Here is a 16,153-nt window from a genome sequence, read left to right as displayed (position 1 = left end):
AGCTTCCTTCATAATGTACACATTTCTATAGATATGACCGGCTTCTATCACATATTCCACATATATATGAAATGTTATCTCATCTACGACCAGCGAGTAGAGAAAGAACGACCATCACCTGGCACTCTGTCGAGCATCTGTCTCTCATGGAAACAGCTGCTGTCTCTGAAGCTGGCTGGTAGCCTGCTGTCCTAACCTAACCTGCCATGGCATGCACGAGCATGGTCCCGCACCAACATACATTACTTCCTCCACGAAACACACGCGTGTCCCGAAAAAACTGCACCGAAAATTATAAACCGGAACAAAGAACGTACGTGCCTCACTGCGGTAACCCGGAAATAATGATTAGTGGAACAATGGCTACGTTCTTGGTGCAGTTTTTTAGAGCAGTTTTCGAAAATGTTCTATTGTCACACAAGATATTATGATTAGTACGGTTTTCAGGAAATAAAGAGAGATATAAAAAATAATGAATAACGTGATTTCTATCAAATACATCATCATTGAACAACATATAAGGCAAATTTTATATATGGATAAAGCTGCGTTTACACCAAATTTATTAACAAAATGTTAATAACTTAATCCTTATAGATTATATTAGTTTGAACGGAGCTTGACAAACACATATGTTCATCATGTGTATGATAAGTTATGTTTAATCTAATAGAATCTATAAGGATTAAGTTATTAACATTCTGTTAATAACTTTGATGTAAACGCACCTTCAAACTTGATACTATAGATCCATAAGAATGAAACAATTTTTCCCACTACGAAACATTTTTAAAATGCATTAATTATAAAGTATATGAATAAAACTTGGGAATGTGGGGTTTATTCCTCTTTATTTATTTATATTTTTTACAAAGAAACGCTGATTGGGAAGAAAAACTAAGGATACTCCTTCTACTATTTCTGTACTATTGCTTCTTTTAAAGAAGCAATCAATTAAGTTTAGGCAGCATGTGATCATTTCAAACATAGTAAGTTATTTAGCATGATTATCTAATGACAACATAGAAAATCATCATTACATGAAATGTAGGAAACAAAAAATTCTAGTACTACTTATCAATACAGTATAAATTTGGATAGTTTTCAAATATTCCTGTAGGCTACTGAAGAACTAATACTACAGTAGAATAGTAGTTCTCAGTAGGTTTTTTGATTAGTAATAAAAGCCTATAGCAAAGTAAATACTACTTATCTTATCAATAAAATATTCATAAAACAAAAACAATATAATCAACTTTAAATGTTTCAAAATACCACAGGCTATTTAAAAGTTTTTTTTTCGGAAATTCAAATTGATCAATTATTTTTTGATATGGCTTCTGAAGATTTAATTCATTCTAGATTCTACACTGTGCTTGAATCTATTATGCAGGAAATATGAAAATAAAATATGTTCTTGATGAATGGTTGTAAATAAGTTCAGAGGAAATTTTATAGAGCCCTCAGTCATCTAGAATCCTTCAAGAAGCAATGGTTTCTTGTTTGATGAGCATTTGTTGATTACAAAAATAATTCTTTTGAATCAAAACGAATAAGTCACTATTGTGATAAGATATGATTCATCTTACTACAGCTTGTTTTGTAGGAACTGATTCCTTGTTATTGAGCTTATTCAATTTTTGTAAATCGTTGAATTAACTTAGTTGTTAAATATTAGGCTTCAGAATGTTATGATCCTGGAATGAATTTCCAGTTGTTTTAATTCATCCAAGTATCAATGCTCAGTCATAATTATTATGTTATCCATATTCAATAATCTGAAAGAAAAAGATTGATTCGAAACCCCTGAAATAAAAAAAATCATGATTAATCAGGTCAACGTAATCTGAAATAAATTATTGTCATTAGTACATGATAAATTTAACACCAACTTCTAAATAATTATTGATTCTGAAGAGCTATTCCTCAATGTAATATGATTATATGAGAAATAATGTTCCTTGAAATAGAAATACAGTATTTCATTTACAATAGTGACTCCATGTGAAATTTATCACAGTAGGCTTGAATAATGACATCTAATCATTTTACATGTAAAGTTAGGCGACAGCTTTCCAATCTGTCTGGAAACAATACGCCAATTTCAAAACTATTATAGACAAATATCAATTCAGATAGATTCAGATTCAGTTAGTTAAATATAAAAAGGACTCGGAACATAGAACAAACAGTACAAAAGAAACAAGAGTTCTGTGAAAATAATCTGCAAGGAAAAGATTACCTACTCTCAAACTTCTGCAACCCAATAATATGAGACAGATCAATGATTAGACCTACTCATTAAATGTGACCTGACTATACTTGGAAAATCAAATTGTCTTGAGAAATAGCCTCCAGAACCAATGAAAAACCAACAGAAATCTACAAAAAGATGCAAGAAAAGCAGACATTTTGTGCAACTCACCTCGTGGGCAGGCGAAGGGCCGTCTGAGGATACAGCGTGAGTGACAGGGTGACTCCTGGTTGACACTCTGCACAGAGACAGAAAAACCTGGTTTACACTTTGCAAAAAGAGACAAAAAACTAGATTGCAGTTTTTTTCGAATTCAATTCACGTTAACACGGTAGTAATACCTCAACTAAACTATCAATGAATTGAGTAGAATACAGTATGTTGTTGTGATTCTTTCTTCGAAAAAGAGAGAGAAAAGAATGCTAAACAGACGCACGTTTTGAGAGCAACTGCGGGTTGTCTGAACACGAGAGAGACAACAGCAACCAACAACGAGCCCTTCAAACACAGTACTAAACTTGAAAACTCTTGGTCTTCACGTCTGGCCTCCAAGACAGTCTCCTGTAGACTATGCTAAACCTAAAACTTCCCCCTCCCCACCAGAGAAGCCATATCCAGTTCTCCCCCTGCTGCAACGCAACCCCTCTCTCTCACTCCCCTAACTCCCCCTCACTCACTCATCAACCCTCTTCATCCATCTCCCTCACTCAGCCATCAACCCTCTCACTCCCTCTTTTTGTAGCTGAGGGCTGATTCTTGCTCCCCTCCTCACCCTGCCATAATCCCTCGATAGCCTTGCACAACACTCTTCAACCCTCATCAGAAAAGGTGCGAGAGAGAAAGTTGCCTAGTAACCGGAAAGTTGCCTAGTAACCGGCTATCCTGCACTGTTTGAAAAAGGATGGAGGATGCTGAAAGGCAGGCAGTTTAGGTGAAACTGAGGGGTTGTCGAAGAAAGAGCGGTTGTTGAATCACGATGGTGTATGCTATACGATATAAATTTGGGAAAATGGGTGACGAGATATCGGTCGTTAGTTCTAGAATGATTTGTAGGTAATTGAAAGAATAAGACGTTGCTCAATACCACTATAGTGAGGTCCAGGTTATAATGGCAGTGGATAAAGATAGAAGAATAGCGATGCCGATTCTCTGCATTAATTAATTTTATTTATACACTGTCAAAAACATAATTGGCATGGTTGTGAACCTAGAAAAGGATAGTACCACCAGCTTTGTTGAATGATAGACATGGATAGCAAAACCAAAGTTGATCAAATACTGTCATTATAACGTGAACCTCACTATATATTTGTTCGAAATCAATTCAAATTACAGAACCAGGTTTCATCTAGAAAATTGATAATCTATTGATAATGGTGTTGCCATGAAACCTGCTTCTGTTATTCAAATTTATTTTGAATAAATATAGTATTGTTGACAACATGAACGTCTTATTCTTTCATTTATGGAAAAATCCAAATTATCTCCTCCCAAACAATCAGATTCGTAGGTATACTGGAGACTGATATGATTTGCAAGTGTACAGTAATTTGTACTTTCGGTAGGGGAATCCCCATTAACTAGAAGCCATAGGAATTTTTACAGTAAATTTAGTTGCTGTATATTATCTTGTACAGTAAATTCGCTTTTTCAGAAATATTGGGAAACAGTTTTGTAAAGGTCAAGTGTTTCAGTTTCTTGTGATTTAATTTAGTATATTTATTTAGGTATTGTATATTTAATACTGATAACTGGTCTCTCAACCAGAGCTATCAAGGCTAACCCTCAATAACGATAGAAAATAATAGAATTGAATAGAAATAAAGAGTAAATTAAGAAGAAAGAGAAAAAATACAGATGAGAGGGAGAGTGAAGGAAAAAGAGAGGCTGATGAATGAATAGATAAAATTCTAAGAATCACTATCCATATTGTATAGAACCTTTTCAAGGTGAAATAAGAGCAAATAGATTTTGTCAATACCACATGCATTTTTCTGTATGGAACATGGTTTCATTGCCACTTAGGTCACGTAATCAAGATTAATAAGAAGTGAAATTAACAAAATCGATGTGATATTATTTTATAAATACATAAATAAATGATACTAAAGGGAGACGATATGAACGATTGATTTTTGACTTGAATTCTATATTTTCTTGAAACACATGAGTATTAGGGATTCATGAATTCACATGAACTCTGAAAAATTATACAGTACTTCATGTAAAAGGATGAATTTTTAAACGATATATGGATATATGAAGAGATGGAATGCAATACAATGATGAATGAATACTGGTGTGTGATGTATCTACATGGAAAGTTGTAATCAAAACATATAAATATCCTCTCATGCTCAAAGGATAAATCTTCCCCATAAAAACGGAAACTTTGCAGTAGCAGTTATTGTGGGTAGAAAATTAATTATTATAAACTATACCACTACCAAATATTTCACGAAAATGAACTAATATTGAATTATACAGTCTAGTTGGATTATTACAGCAAATTCATTTGTCTGCAGCTTGAATACGTTTAATGATACAGTATACTAAATTGAAACAGTCCCAAGAAATTTGCATGAAGTGAATTGACTTCATACTGCAACCTTCAACTACAACGCTAGGTATGTTCCAATTCCTATAATGCACTCAAGCAGATCAAATAAATAACAATTACACTTTCTTTGTCCAGCCTGAATAATAGAACACTTCCAGAATATCGATGCACATGTGCAAATCTACTTGGTTGACCTTTTTGTCCAGATTAAAATCGATTCTACAGAGGGATTTCTTTCAAACTGGCAGCATTCCCTGTTAAGTAACATTAATGCTTTCCATTTAACCAATGCTGACAGTTTAAAGAGAGAATCTCGTTAATAGCGTCCAGTAGAAATGATGTCCAGTTTCAACAGCATCTGTCAGCATTACTTATGAATAGCATTGAAGTTTCACATTCAACCAAAGCTGTCAGTTCAAATTGAATCTCACTATAGCGTTCAGTAGGAATGATGTGATTTGCAAAAGCAGTTTCAGGCTCGGAAGTTCTTCTATTGATATCAGGGACACAACGTAAAGGTTATCAGTCATTTCAGCACCTGTTCTTACTCACTTTAGACTCTTGATAAATGTATATTTTCAAGGGAATTCACATAATCGACTAAGTTTTCCCTCTCAAGTTCTGCAAACAACGAGCTTATTCAATATTTGACTGATATTTCACAATATTTCTTTGGGACTTGGTTTAATGTCAGTTTACATTGACAATCCAGTTTTGTGACATCTAAGATCTCAATCAGGCTACTTGGAGGATGGCGAGTCAAGTTTCATTGATCATTAAAATTTATTTATTTTCTTGTCTGAGGAGAGGTTCTTATTTGAGATACTTTTATCAGTCATCCAGAAATCAGTAATCTCCACAAGTTATAAAAAATTGTACACAATATTTCATATTCTACCTTGTGTTAACCTTGAACCAGGATCAAATGTTTAGAGACTACAGTAACCTACTTAGAATTCTGCTGATCCAGGAATGAAATTGTTCTCATTTGATGCTTGATTATAAAAACTGAATTTCCTATGCCTTGTAGAAGAAGAACTCTTCTTCTTTCGAGTTACTCCTTGAGAAAATTACAACTGGAGGATTAACTTGGTTGAAGTTTGGCATGATAAGACTGGAATTACTGAAAAAAGTAGATAAATACAAAGTTGTTCAAGACAAATGAGAAGTCATTGGTTGTCTAGTAATGATTTTCTAGTATCAATTCTTCAAATTTACATTTACTTTTTCTCAACTGGGTTGAAGTTGGAAATGATAAGACAGAAATTACTGAAAAAAGTAGATCATTTTTGTTCAAGACAAATGTGAAGTATTGGTTGTCCAGTAATGATGTTCTAGTATCATTTCTTCAAATTTACATTCAATTTTCCTTAAAAAATTATATTAATATTTAAAAACTATTTAATGTGGAAGCAAGGGAAAACGTTGACTCAATTCGATGAATTTGAATAAAGTTCAAAAGAATAAGTTTTGTGGACTACAAATTCAATTAAGAGTCCTATTAAGCAATCAAAAGAAGATTATTCTGCTAATGTCTCTGTACAGCCTGTTTTTGTATTTTATTAGAAACTTATTTTTGATTTCTTTGTATTTTGATTTCTTTTTTGGATTTTGAGTTAAATTGAATGAAATTATTGATTGATTTGAACCAAAATGTACTGGAAACAACTTTCATATACAAATAAATAAGCTAAAAAGCTGAACACATTAAAACACAAAATAAATTTAGAATACCAGTTACCAAGTGGTATCAAAATCAAAGCCACACCAATCAAGAAACTAGGTCTAGCAACAAATAACTTGTAACTACATGCTACACCTCCACAGTTTACACATTGTTCACTCATGTTCAGAAAACCCGCCAAATGCAGACCATCTAATTGAATTTATTCTGGCGGGAACGAACAGCTGATACCAGAACACGTGCTCAGAAGCACACCTGCCTGTGGTAGAGAGGTGGTTTGGTGGGGGGAGAAGTAACAACACACCTGGAGTCTGTACTAAGCACAAAGCACTAATATAATAAGCAGCTGGTGGTTGTCAAGTGACTATAAATAGCTCAATTCCTACCCACTGTTTGCTGTATATAGTAAGAGTACAATGAGAATTATTGTCATTCCTCCACTACCCAAAATTGCGTGTCCACCTCGTATTTTTTAATAATATATTTTCGGGTTTCGATCACAATAATTATTGTGTAGGCTCTGTCACTTGTATAAAATTAATGTGCCACCATGTAGAACATTCCGACACTTTCCTTATGTGCAACAGAATTTGAGATAGGATAGACACATGGCTCTTTGTTCAGTCTAGTGAAACAAAAGACATGATAGAAGAGAGGATTGTTGCCTATATGAGATAATAGAAAAATGGATGAGAGATGAAAGAAATTGATGAAAAAGAGGTGAAATAGTAGAATGAGAAAAAATATTGAGAAGATGAGAAAGGGAGTGGATTGCAGTAGTTTTTAGAAATGGACTATATTTTAACGAATGTAACGAGTTCAGACTTTCGACTTGAGGCTCAATTCGTTGTCCGTTAGAGGGTTTGTGTGTATATGTTCGACGATAACTTTCATATGCCTTCATCAATAATCTTCAAATTTCCTGCACACCATAATTTCCGAACCATTTTTGATCAATCGAAAATGGAAAATGCAGTAATTTTAGACTTAATTATTTCTTCAAAATTAGGAAAGAAAACGTTTGGGATAAGTCAAAACCACTGTTTCACTAAATATAAGCACTATTTTAGATATGATCATTTCTCCAAAATTAGAGAAAGAAACACTCAAAAACATTGCTCGATTCACAATTCATTGTGTTCATCCATCATTGAAATCAAAATAACTAAAAATAATGTATAAATTCCCAAATGTAGACAAGAAACAATTTTACACCAATAAATTCACCAGCTCACTGTGAAAAATTATGCTATCACACCACTTAATTGTCCCACTTCCCTAGAGAAGAAAAGTGGTGATGAAAGCAAGCCGTCCCGTCCCATGATAAAATCAGCAGTCTATCTAGCCAGCACTAGACCAGCCTAGATCCTATTCTGTCAGCATTGGTTGAATAGGAAGCACTGATGCTATAGATCAGGAATGCTGACAGATTCAAGTGAATCTCACAATAACCATTATACTCACATCACTTCAAAGTGTCAGTAATGGATGAATAGAAAGCACTGATGATATAAGTAAGGAATGATGATAACATAGGTTTCAAGTAAAGCTGACAGTTTAAAATGAATCTCAGAATAGACCATTCTAGATTCACACCGGATTAAAAACTTGCAGAAATCTAGTTAATTGAATTAACGTACTATCAGCAGCCACGCAATGCGTGAAAATGCATGTAGCTGCTGATAAGAAATGAAGTTTGCGACTGAACCCTCTCACCCAATTAATGCCGACCTGTGAGGCATAATTTGTTGACACTTGATAAGCTTTTACATGCGGCCAGCACGCGATCAACAAAAGCTGCAACTTGAGTAATAAGTTGAGTGGCCAAGTTGGCAATGTCAACTATCATGTTCCATGTTTTGTTATTTGTGCAACTGACTTTGCAACTAAATTGCAAATAATGTTGAGTATGAAATGACTTAGGGGGAGATTTTGTGGAATGTATGTGGAAAAATATAAGTAGAATCTGAACTTCAACTTTTTCCCTTATTATTTCATTGCAAGTTCATGCAACAAATACTCAATTCGATTATTCCCATAATTATTCCATTTCAGAGTAAGGAAGAACATAAGGAAATTTTCTATGATAAGAATTAACTATCAAAACTTGATAGAAAAACCGGTATCCTATGCTGAAAAAAATATTATTTTTATAGCCATATTGCAATATTTTTAGTATCATGTCATATTGTTTCAAGCACATTGAATCTCTTACAAGTGTTCATTTTTTAAAGTTGCATATTTATAATATTTAGTTCAGGATTTATAATAGCTTACCATTCATCAGTCTGATATTTTTATTCATATAAAAGATGAAAATTTAAAATCTTGTTAAAAGGAATGAAATAGTGTTTGCTTTTTAATCGAAAAATGACATTACATTTATAAACACAATTATTATTATTTTTTGATAGATGAGACTTCCAAATCCCATATCACTTTTTAATACTACTTATCAAGACGTTCTAGCTATTAACTAACCTTTATCAGTTTCAACTAGTTCTCAAAAGTGTTAGCCAAAAGCTAAAACCTTTTAACTGTTCAATTCAATTTGTTCTTTATTGTCGTGAGCATTTATACAAATACATGGACATCGTTAGGTAGGGGTAGTCATATGAGAGCAAATATCACAAACCAATTTATTGTGTTTTTTCTTTAGGGCTACTTGAAATATAAATGAAAATGTTAATCTGAGTACCTTCGGCATTATTAGCCGAAATATGTCGTGCTAAAATAATTTAAAAAGGTACTCAGATTAATATTTTCATTTATCACAAACCAATTACAGTCATACAACAGGCTAGGTATTAGACATAGAATAAATACAAGTTTGGTCAATAGGCTACTACAATTCAACACAATGCAACATAGATATAAAAGAGGACATTTCACACAATCATGTACTCATCAACAAAATAAATGCTCTTATCCAGCAAATATTTTTTGACTTCAAATTAAAATTTATTCAATTTTTAGATATTTCAATTCGATGGGAAGCTTATTGAAAAATGTTATTCATTGATGAAAAATACTCTTCTAAGAAATGGATAAATTGACACTGGGCAAATGATAGTTTATGGGTGACCTAGTTCTGTGCTCATGAATATAGCAGCAGGCTGTTATCAATAGTGCTCATTATAGCATGATAAATAAACAAAGAGGGGAAAGTGAGAATACCGGAGGCTTTAAAATAATAACGGCAGGATTGATATCTCGTTAATCTGCACATCTGATGGCGTTTTTTGAAAAATTAATATTTGTTGTACATTCCTAGCAGATCACTGTGTCACTGTTAACACCAGTTAAACTAAAAAATTAGGTAAAATGATGCACCACAGTTATAAAAAAAACAAATACACTCGAAATTCTCGAAAACACAAAATTCCATGCCCGATTAAACCCACTCAACAACATCTCCCACAATCCCTAAATTCAGCCAACAATTTATTTTCGCTGCAAATATTCTGCGACAATATTGTGCTGAGAGCTGAGAGCCGGCTTCCCATCTTCGAACAACGCACATCAACAATCAATCATTCAGCAGAACACAGCTCGGGAAAGCGGAAAATAATTGTGAATTTTCCAGACAGCTTTCCCGGCCAGAATGACAGTAATTCCAAGGCAACTGTTTATTTATTTGGATGGCACACTATACACAGTATATACACACATACTGTACATCACCACCATCTATTATATGGTTCACTACTAGGGACAAAACGCACGCAACCATGTGTCATCCTGTCACATCTATATCTATACATATGGTATATATTCTATAATGAGTGCTATGGTAGAGTGCTATGAGTGAGTATACTTCAGTGAGCAAGATATATGAGTTACAAGAGCTAGTCTCAGTTTTATCTAGATCTGTATGCACTGTATATATTTTATAATGAGCACGGTATAGTGACATGTATTGTGTTTTAGTATGTGACGTGTGATCCAGTGTGAAGATGTATGCAAGTTTCATCTATAACTATAGATACTGTATTATATACATTATACTGTATTATTCAATCCAAAAAAAAATTCAATTCAATTCAATTCAATATTATATAATCAACATGTTGTAGTACTGAAATTGGTGTACAGTACTTCATTGATAATACGATATAAAAGTTGTACTAACGTGTGTTAGAAGCAGTAAATTTTATCAATGATAGTTAAGTGGTATGGACTGGGTAAATACTCACTGGTAAATTATCTATTTCCACCCTATTATACTTATTACAAGTATTTGATTGGTTATATACTCAATGCCATTACAAATATCCAAGACAGGGGTATTTTCAATTTTCAAGCTTTTAGAAATCCTACTTCATCTTGTCAAATCTAGTCTAGTACAATAAAGGGATGTAATTCTGTGAAATTCAACATGTTAGTGTGTACTTATGAGAGTAAGAGAGGAAGATAATACAGTGTATGCCAAAATAACGAGTAGCAGCATATTTATTATATTAGTGTTCTTTAAATTCTGCAGTCAACTTGGTAGTCTCTTTGTAGTTTCAAGTGTAGGTATTTTAGTAATGGATAGCATAACAAGGGCAAGCTTCAATTCTATCTACACCAACTATTCATATAGCGTTTATATAATCTAAAATCAACATAGTATAGTGTAGGGTCCATTTCAGTGAGGAATATATTTAAATTACAAGAGCGACCACTGGTTTTCTTCTTTAAATATTCATACTCTGTATATTCTATAATCAACATATAGTGCATTATGTATTTCAGTGAGGAAGTATATTTGTTACAAGAGCGAGCACCAATTCTTTCTATAATCATACATATTACATACTGCATGTATTCTAAAATCAACACAGTGTAGTGTATGCTACTGAATTTTTCAATGAAGAAGATGTATGTTACAACAGCTAGTACTAATTCTTCTATAACTATACATTTGGTATGTATTCTATAAGTGACATAGTCTAGTGACATTTGTATTTCAGTAAGCAAGATATATGTTACACCAGAATTCAGCTCAGTTAGCAAACGAGACAAATGACAAACGCTGCTAAAAATGTCGACAAGAGTGTTTTGACCTGACTGGGAAACATTTTTCCGAACTTTTGGAAAATTCACACATTCACTTGTTAACTCTGCAACTCACACCAATTGATTGAATGAATGGGGTCTGAAAGTTGTTTTTCAGCAAAGCTGGAGTTGGTTGTGCGAAATATCAGATTTAGTTCAATGGTAATAATTTTTATATTTTCATTTTTATGGGAATCATATTGAACACTGTATGACATTGTAAATGCTGACTGTATGACTGTATGTCGGAAATGTTGTAGAATTTTTACATTGTGGAATGATGGAATTATGTAAACAGAATAAGTTGCCTTTATTACAAAAATCTTCTCTTATAATCATCATCATTCGTCTCATTAACCATGTACAAGCCTGAAACTAATGTGGGCATCATCCTCGGCAAAAAATGTGTATTGGGGACAGTGAGTATAGAATGTGATTCAATGTAATGTAACATTATGCTATATTTTTTCTATAGTATCACATATGTCAGGTAGCTTATTCGATTAACATTTAAATATCGGGGCACCTATCACAATGTGATTCCATGTAATTTAACATTCTATACTCACTGATTGGGGAGAGTTTTTGAAATAGTCTGCTGAAATGAAATAGATTCAAAGACATGCTGTCAATCAAGTTTTAGCAGTCTTTATTCAGGGCATCTCCTAGCAAATATTGATGTTCAGCAACATGTCATCACTGATATTAGTAATTTGTAGAGAAATTTTAACCGAATAATCAAAAAAAAAAAAAAAAAATGAACAGATACCCAGCAGTAGTTTAGCTTACCCACTTATTAAAAAATATTTCATAAAATAATTAAACAGCAATTCTGCTGTAGGTTGGGCTACTCACTTATGTTTTCTTATCACGTCTGGTTTTGGATCATCCACTTACCTGGAAACAAAAATATAAATAATATTATTGAAACATTTTCAAAAAGTTTAGGTTTTTCAAGTCATACAGATTGATATTCAGTGTATATAGAATGTTGTTTTGAAAGTTATTTTCAAAAGAGTACCTACCTAAGAGATCAGGAATATTACGGTTTAATAATAATTGATAAATACAAAGTTTGTAATTTAAATTGTACTTAAATATGATGAATAATACTATCAATACTATTAAATATACGAATACTAGTTGATAGAACCTATTGATGAATAGGATAATGGGAAAGTAGAATTCACAATTATTTATATTTTACTTTGGTTACAGTATTTCATATAGACATGGGAAGCAAATGGCTACAATCGATGGATGTAAAAATTGATTGGACAGAATTCTCACATTTCTCTCTTTCTTATCTCTTTCACCTATTTATTTTTTATTTTACCTACACCTATGAGTCAAGATTCAACAGTAGTTTAGTGATAGTGAACAATATTTGAAAGATTTTTGCTGCTCCTTATCTGGTACGAGGACATCATAATAATATATGGCACAAACATGGGCATTAAAAGGATTTATTAACAATATTATTACTGAATCACTAACACACAAAAACATTCTCACAACGAACAAACTAACTATTGGGGTTTAATTGATTCACGGATACTGTGTACCAAAACACCATAAACTTATGCAAATACTATTGAAGTATCGACTCAAATAGTATGCTATTTATATTAGATTTAGATAGTATTAGTATCAGAGATCATTTTATATAGTATTAGTATTATAATATTATTGAATTATTATAATATATAGTATTATATTGGGACCTACTATATTTAGACAGTATCCTCTAGATACAATGCACTTCTACAAAGACTACCTATTGAAGTATTCCCTCAAATAGTATACAATGTATACTATTAAGTATATTATACTATTAACTATTTAGTATAAATAGTATATACAATGTATACTATTACATTGTACACAGTACTATTTAGTATCACCCAAATAGCAAATGCAGAACCAAAATTAGTAATAATCAACCACACACTGAGCAAATATCAATTGCTACATCCCTTTTATTCAAATCTGTGTCAAAGTGGTGAGAATTTAGAGCATAAGTCCACAGGAAATGGCGCATTTGTAATGGATTAATGCAAGCCTGCCACGTGATAGAGCCACCATGTTATAGCTTGCAGTGATTATCAAACATAGAGACAACTATGCACTCTGCTGATGACTAATAATGGATCAAACATCACCATAGCAACTTAATTTCACTCAAACGCCGGAAATGAGAATGTACTGGCGAGAGAAAGAGACAGAATACATGAAGAGAAACATAAAATAGAGAGATAGAATATTTTGGATGTGAAAAAGCAATTTGTCATCGTTCCTATCAGAGCATGAATAATAATGAACAGTAAACGTTTCATGCTTGAGTTGTTATGTTACACTAATAACTGAGGTTGTGGTTCCATTATTTCACCTAATTTTCCATAATTTACAGGTTGATTCATCAAGGAGAACATTTATTTCCAGAAAAATATGGATCATGCTCTATTGGAGATGTATAATATTAATTTCATGTTATTCCTGGAATACATAAGTAACCTTTATGAGAAAAATTGTGCAGTATCTGTATTCCATGAACATTTAAAATTTCCTAGACAGTAGTTCATTCACATGGAAATTCATCATTACCCTTAAAATTTCATTGTGGTACATAATCAATTCAAAAGTAATTCACGTTATTTCAACTACAAGAACATTAACTGTCCATAAAATGATTTATTACCGTATGTTATATCAGAGAGGATGTGATAGTCTTCATAGTTTATATTTTTATGGGTTATATTTATTTATAAAACGAATATTGTGGAAAAATTAAATATCATCAGTTGAAATGATTATTTTTCAATAAGAGTACTAGATGCTCATTATTACTGAATCATTACATTATATTAGGCTACTATGAATTGTAAGAAAATTTGTCATTTTCTAACTCAAATCCATTCTAATGATTTTTCATTCATTTCTCCAGGGCTTTTTATTTCCAGGAATTCTCTTATGAGATAAATCACCATTTTATTATAGGTACCTATTTAATATGATTATGAGTTGAAGCTAGTGAAGTGATAATACCTACAAGGAGATTGACCAAATTATCTAGAGACTTATTTGAATGTCATATTGGAGAAACTAGTTTGTTTTTATTTATTTATTTATACATGGATAGATACAATATCATTCTCAACTATGAATGATTGGGAAGGAACAACAGGATTAAAGCCCAAAACTGTTCCTTTCCCAAATTTGGATAGAAAATTTCCAAAAATGGGTTGTTTACACTATTTTTTGAAATAGTATAGAAAAAATTCATTAAGTAGAGATGAGATTAATTTTAAGTTTATGAAAAAATAATACGATAGTTATTCAATTGGAAAACTTTACCATCAGACAGAAAGTATTTTATGACAGATTCTTTTTATATTATTCAGAAAATGATCACTTTCTTATAACAATTTCATTTTCTCCCTTATTCCTACAAAAAATGTCTACCTCCATTATTAGGTGCAACATACTTCTAAGGCTAAGCGTTTTCCAAACCTCAATAGTAAACCACAAGAAACTCTAAATGATTAGCATATTTTGAGTGAATTCACCAATTAACCAATGATCAGCTCGATGGATCACTATTAAACTCAGAGAAATTAACAAATTCCTAGCATTAGCTGGAAAACAGTTGAGCTTCCGAGCGATAGACCATGCATAATCCAGCGTCGGTTTTGAGGCTTACATACAGCTTCCTCCTGAAAGCAAACGCTACTCAAAATTCCCGAAAGCTTTCAAGATCATGAATAACGGATTCCCTTCATCCGTTTTATCGATTTCCACATGAATGTGTGAGCATCACGCATGTTGAACTATGACAATTATTGATGATGATGATGGTATGTCCCACATGTAGTCATATTAATATTTTATATATTTTATGAAGTAGACCTATTACAGGATAACGGAGAATGTAGGTCTACTACTCCTATATTATTTTGTTTGTGATAGTAGGCCTATCTATATAGAGATTGTTTACTTCGAACTATCAGCATTAGTTAAATGAGAAAACGCGTTGGTGTGATTTATTTTTAAGGCATGCTTAAGGCTTGTTATTAAAAACGCAACAGTTGAAACTGAATGTTACTATAGATATCCTAGTACAAGGAAAAACATAAAACTGAAATGATATTATTCTAAACTTGAATTTAAAAAAACACTTTTGGAGTGAAATGCACTTACTTTTGTAGTTTGCACGTACTACAAAAGTAAGTGCATTTCACTCCAAAAGTGTTTTTTTTTTAATTCAAGTTTAATTTTAACAGTGAAAAAGTATGGATATGCAACAGAGTAATCACGTCGATATTATTCTGCTGTGATAGACAGTAGGGTACCCATGTAGCACCTTAGAAAATATATTTAAAGCAAAATGTTAAAATGCAATTTTTCAAGGTTATTTACGAGAAACGTTAGAATGGAATGCAATATAGTGTGTCTTTGAAAGTATAATAAATGATATTTTGGCAAATTTTAATACTTCAGGTGGACTTATCACTTTATTGTAGCTCTTGTAGTATCTTGAGTTCTTGAGTAGTACCAGAGAAAACTTCTATAATGCTATATTGTATATAGCATTTTTTTAATAGTAAATAGTAATTCT

General features: G+C 32.3%; 1 protein-coding gene across 18 annotated transcripts in view; it reads right to left on the bottom strand.

Moving 5' to 3' along the window:
- Positions 1 to 16,153, bottom strand: part of LOC111052991 (RNA-binding protein Musashi homolog Rbp6) — a 276,734-nt gene that overhangs the window by 50,905 nt on the left and 209,676 nt on the right. For 7 of the 18 annotated variants that reach the window (XM_039426064.1, XM_039426062.1, XM_039426075.1 and 4 more), the window contains one exon: positions 2,426 to 2,492. Coding sequence is in view for 1 of the 18 variants with exons in the window: in XM_022339821.2 (XP_022195513.2) it covers positions 2,426 to 2,492 (67 nt within the window). In the remaining 17 variants the exon portion in view is untranslated. Of the gene's footprint in view, positions 1 to 2,425; positions 2,822 to 12,393; positions 12,436 to 16,153 lie in introns of those variants that run through there. The other 11 variants (XM_039426065.1, XM_039426063.1, XM_039426076.1 and 8 more) reach the window with 4 other exon arrangements.

Source organism: Nilaparvata lugens, chromosome 4 (assembly GCF_014356525.2).
Source record: "Nilaparvata lugens isolate BPH chromosome 4, ASM1435652v1, whole genome shotgun sequence".
NCBI lineage: Eukaryota > Metazoa > Arthropoda > Insecta > Hemiptera > Delphacidae > Nilaparvata > Nilaparvata lugens.
This window is presented reverse-complemented; position numbering and strand designations above follow the sequence as displayed.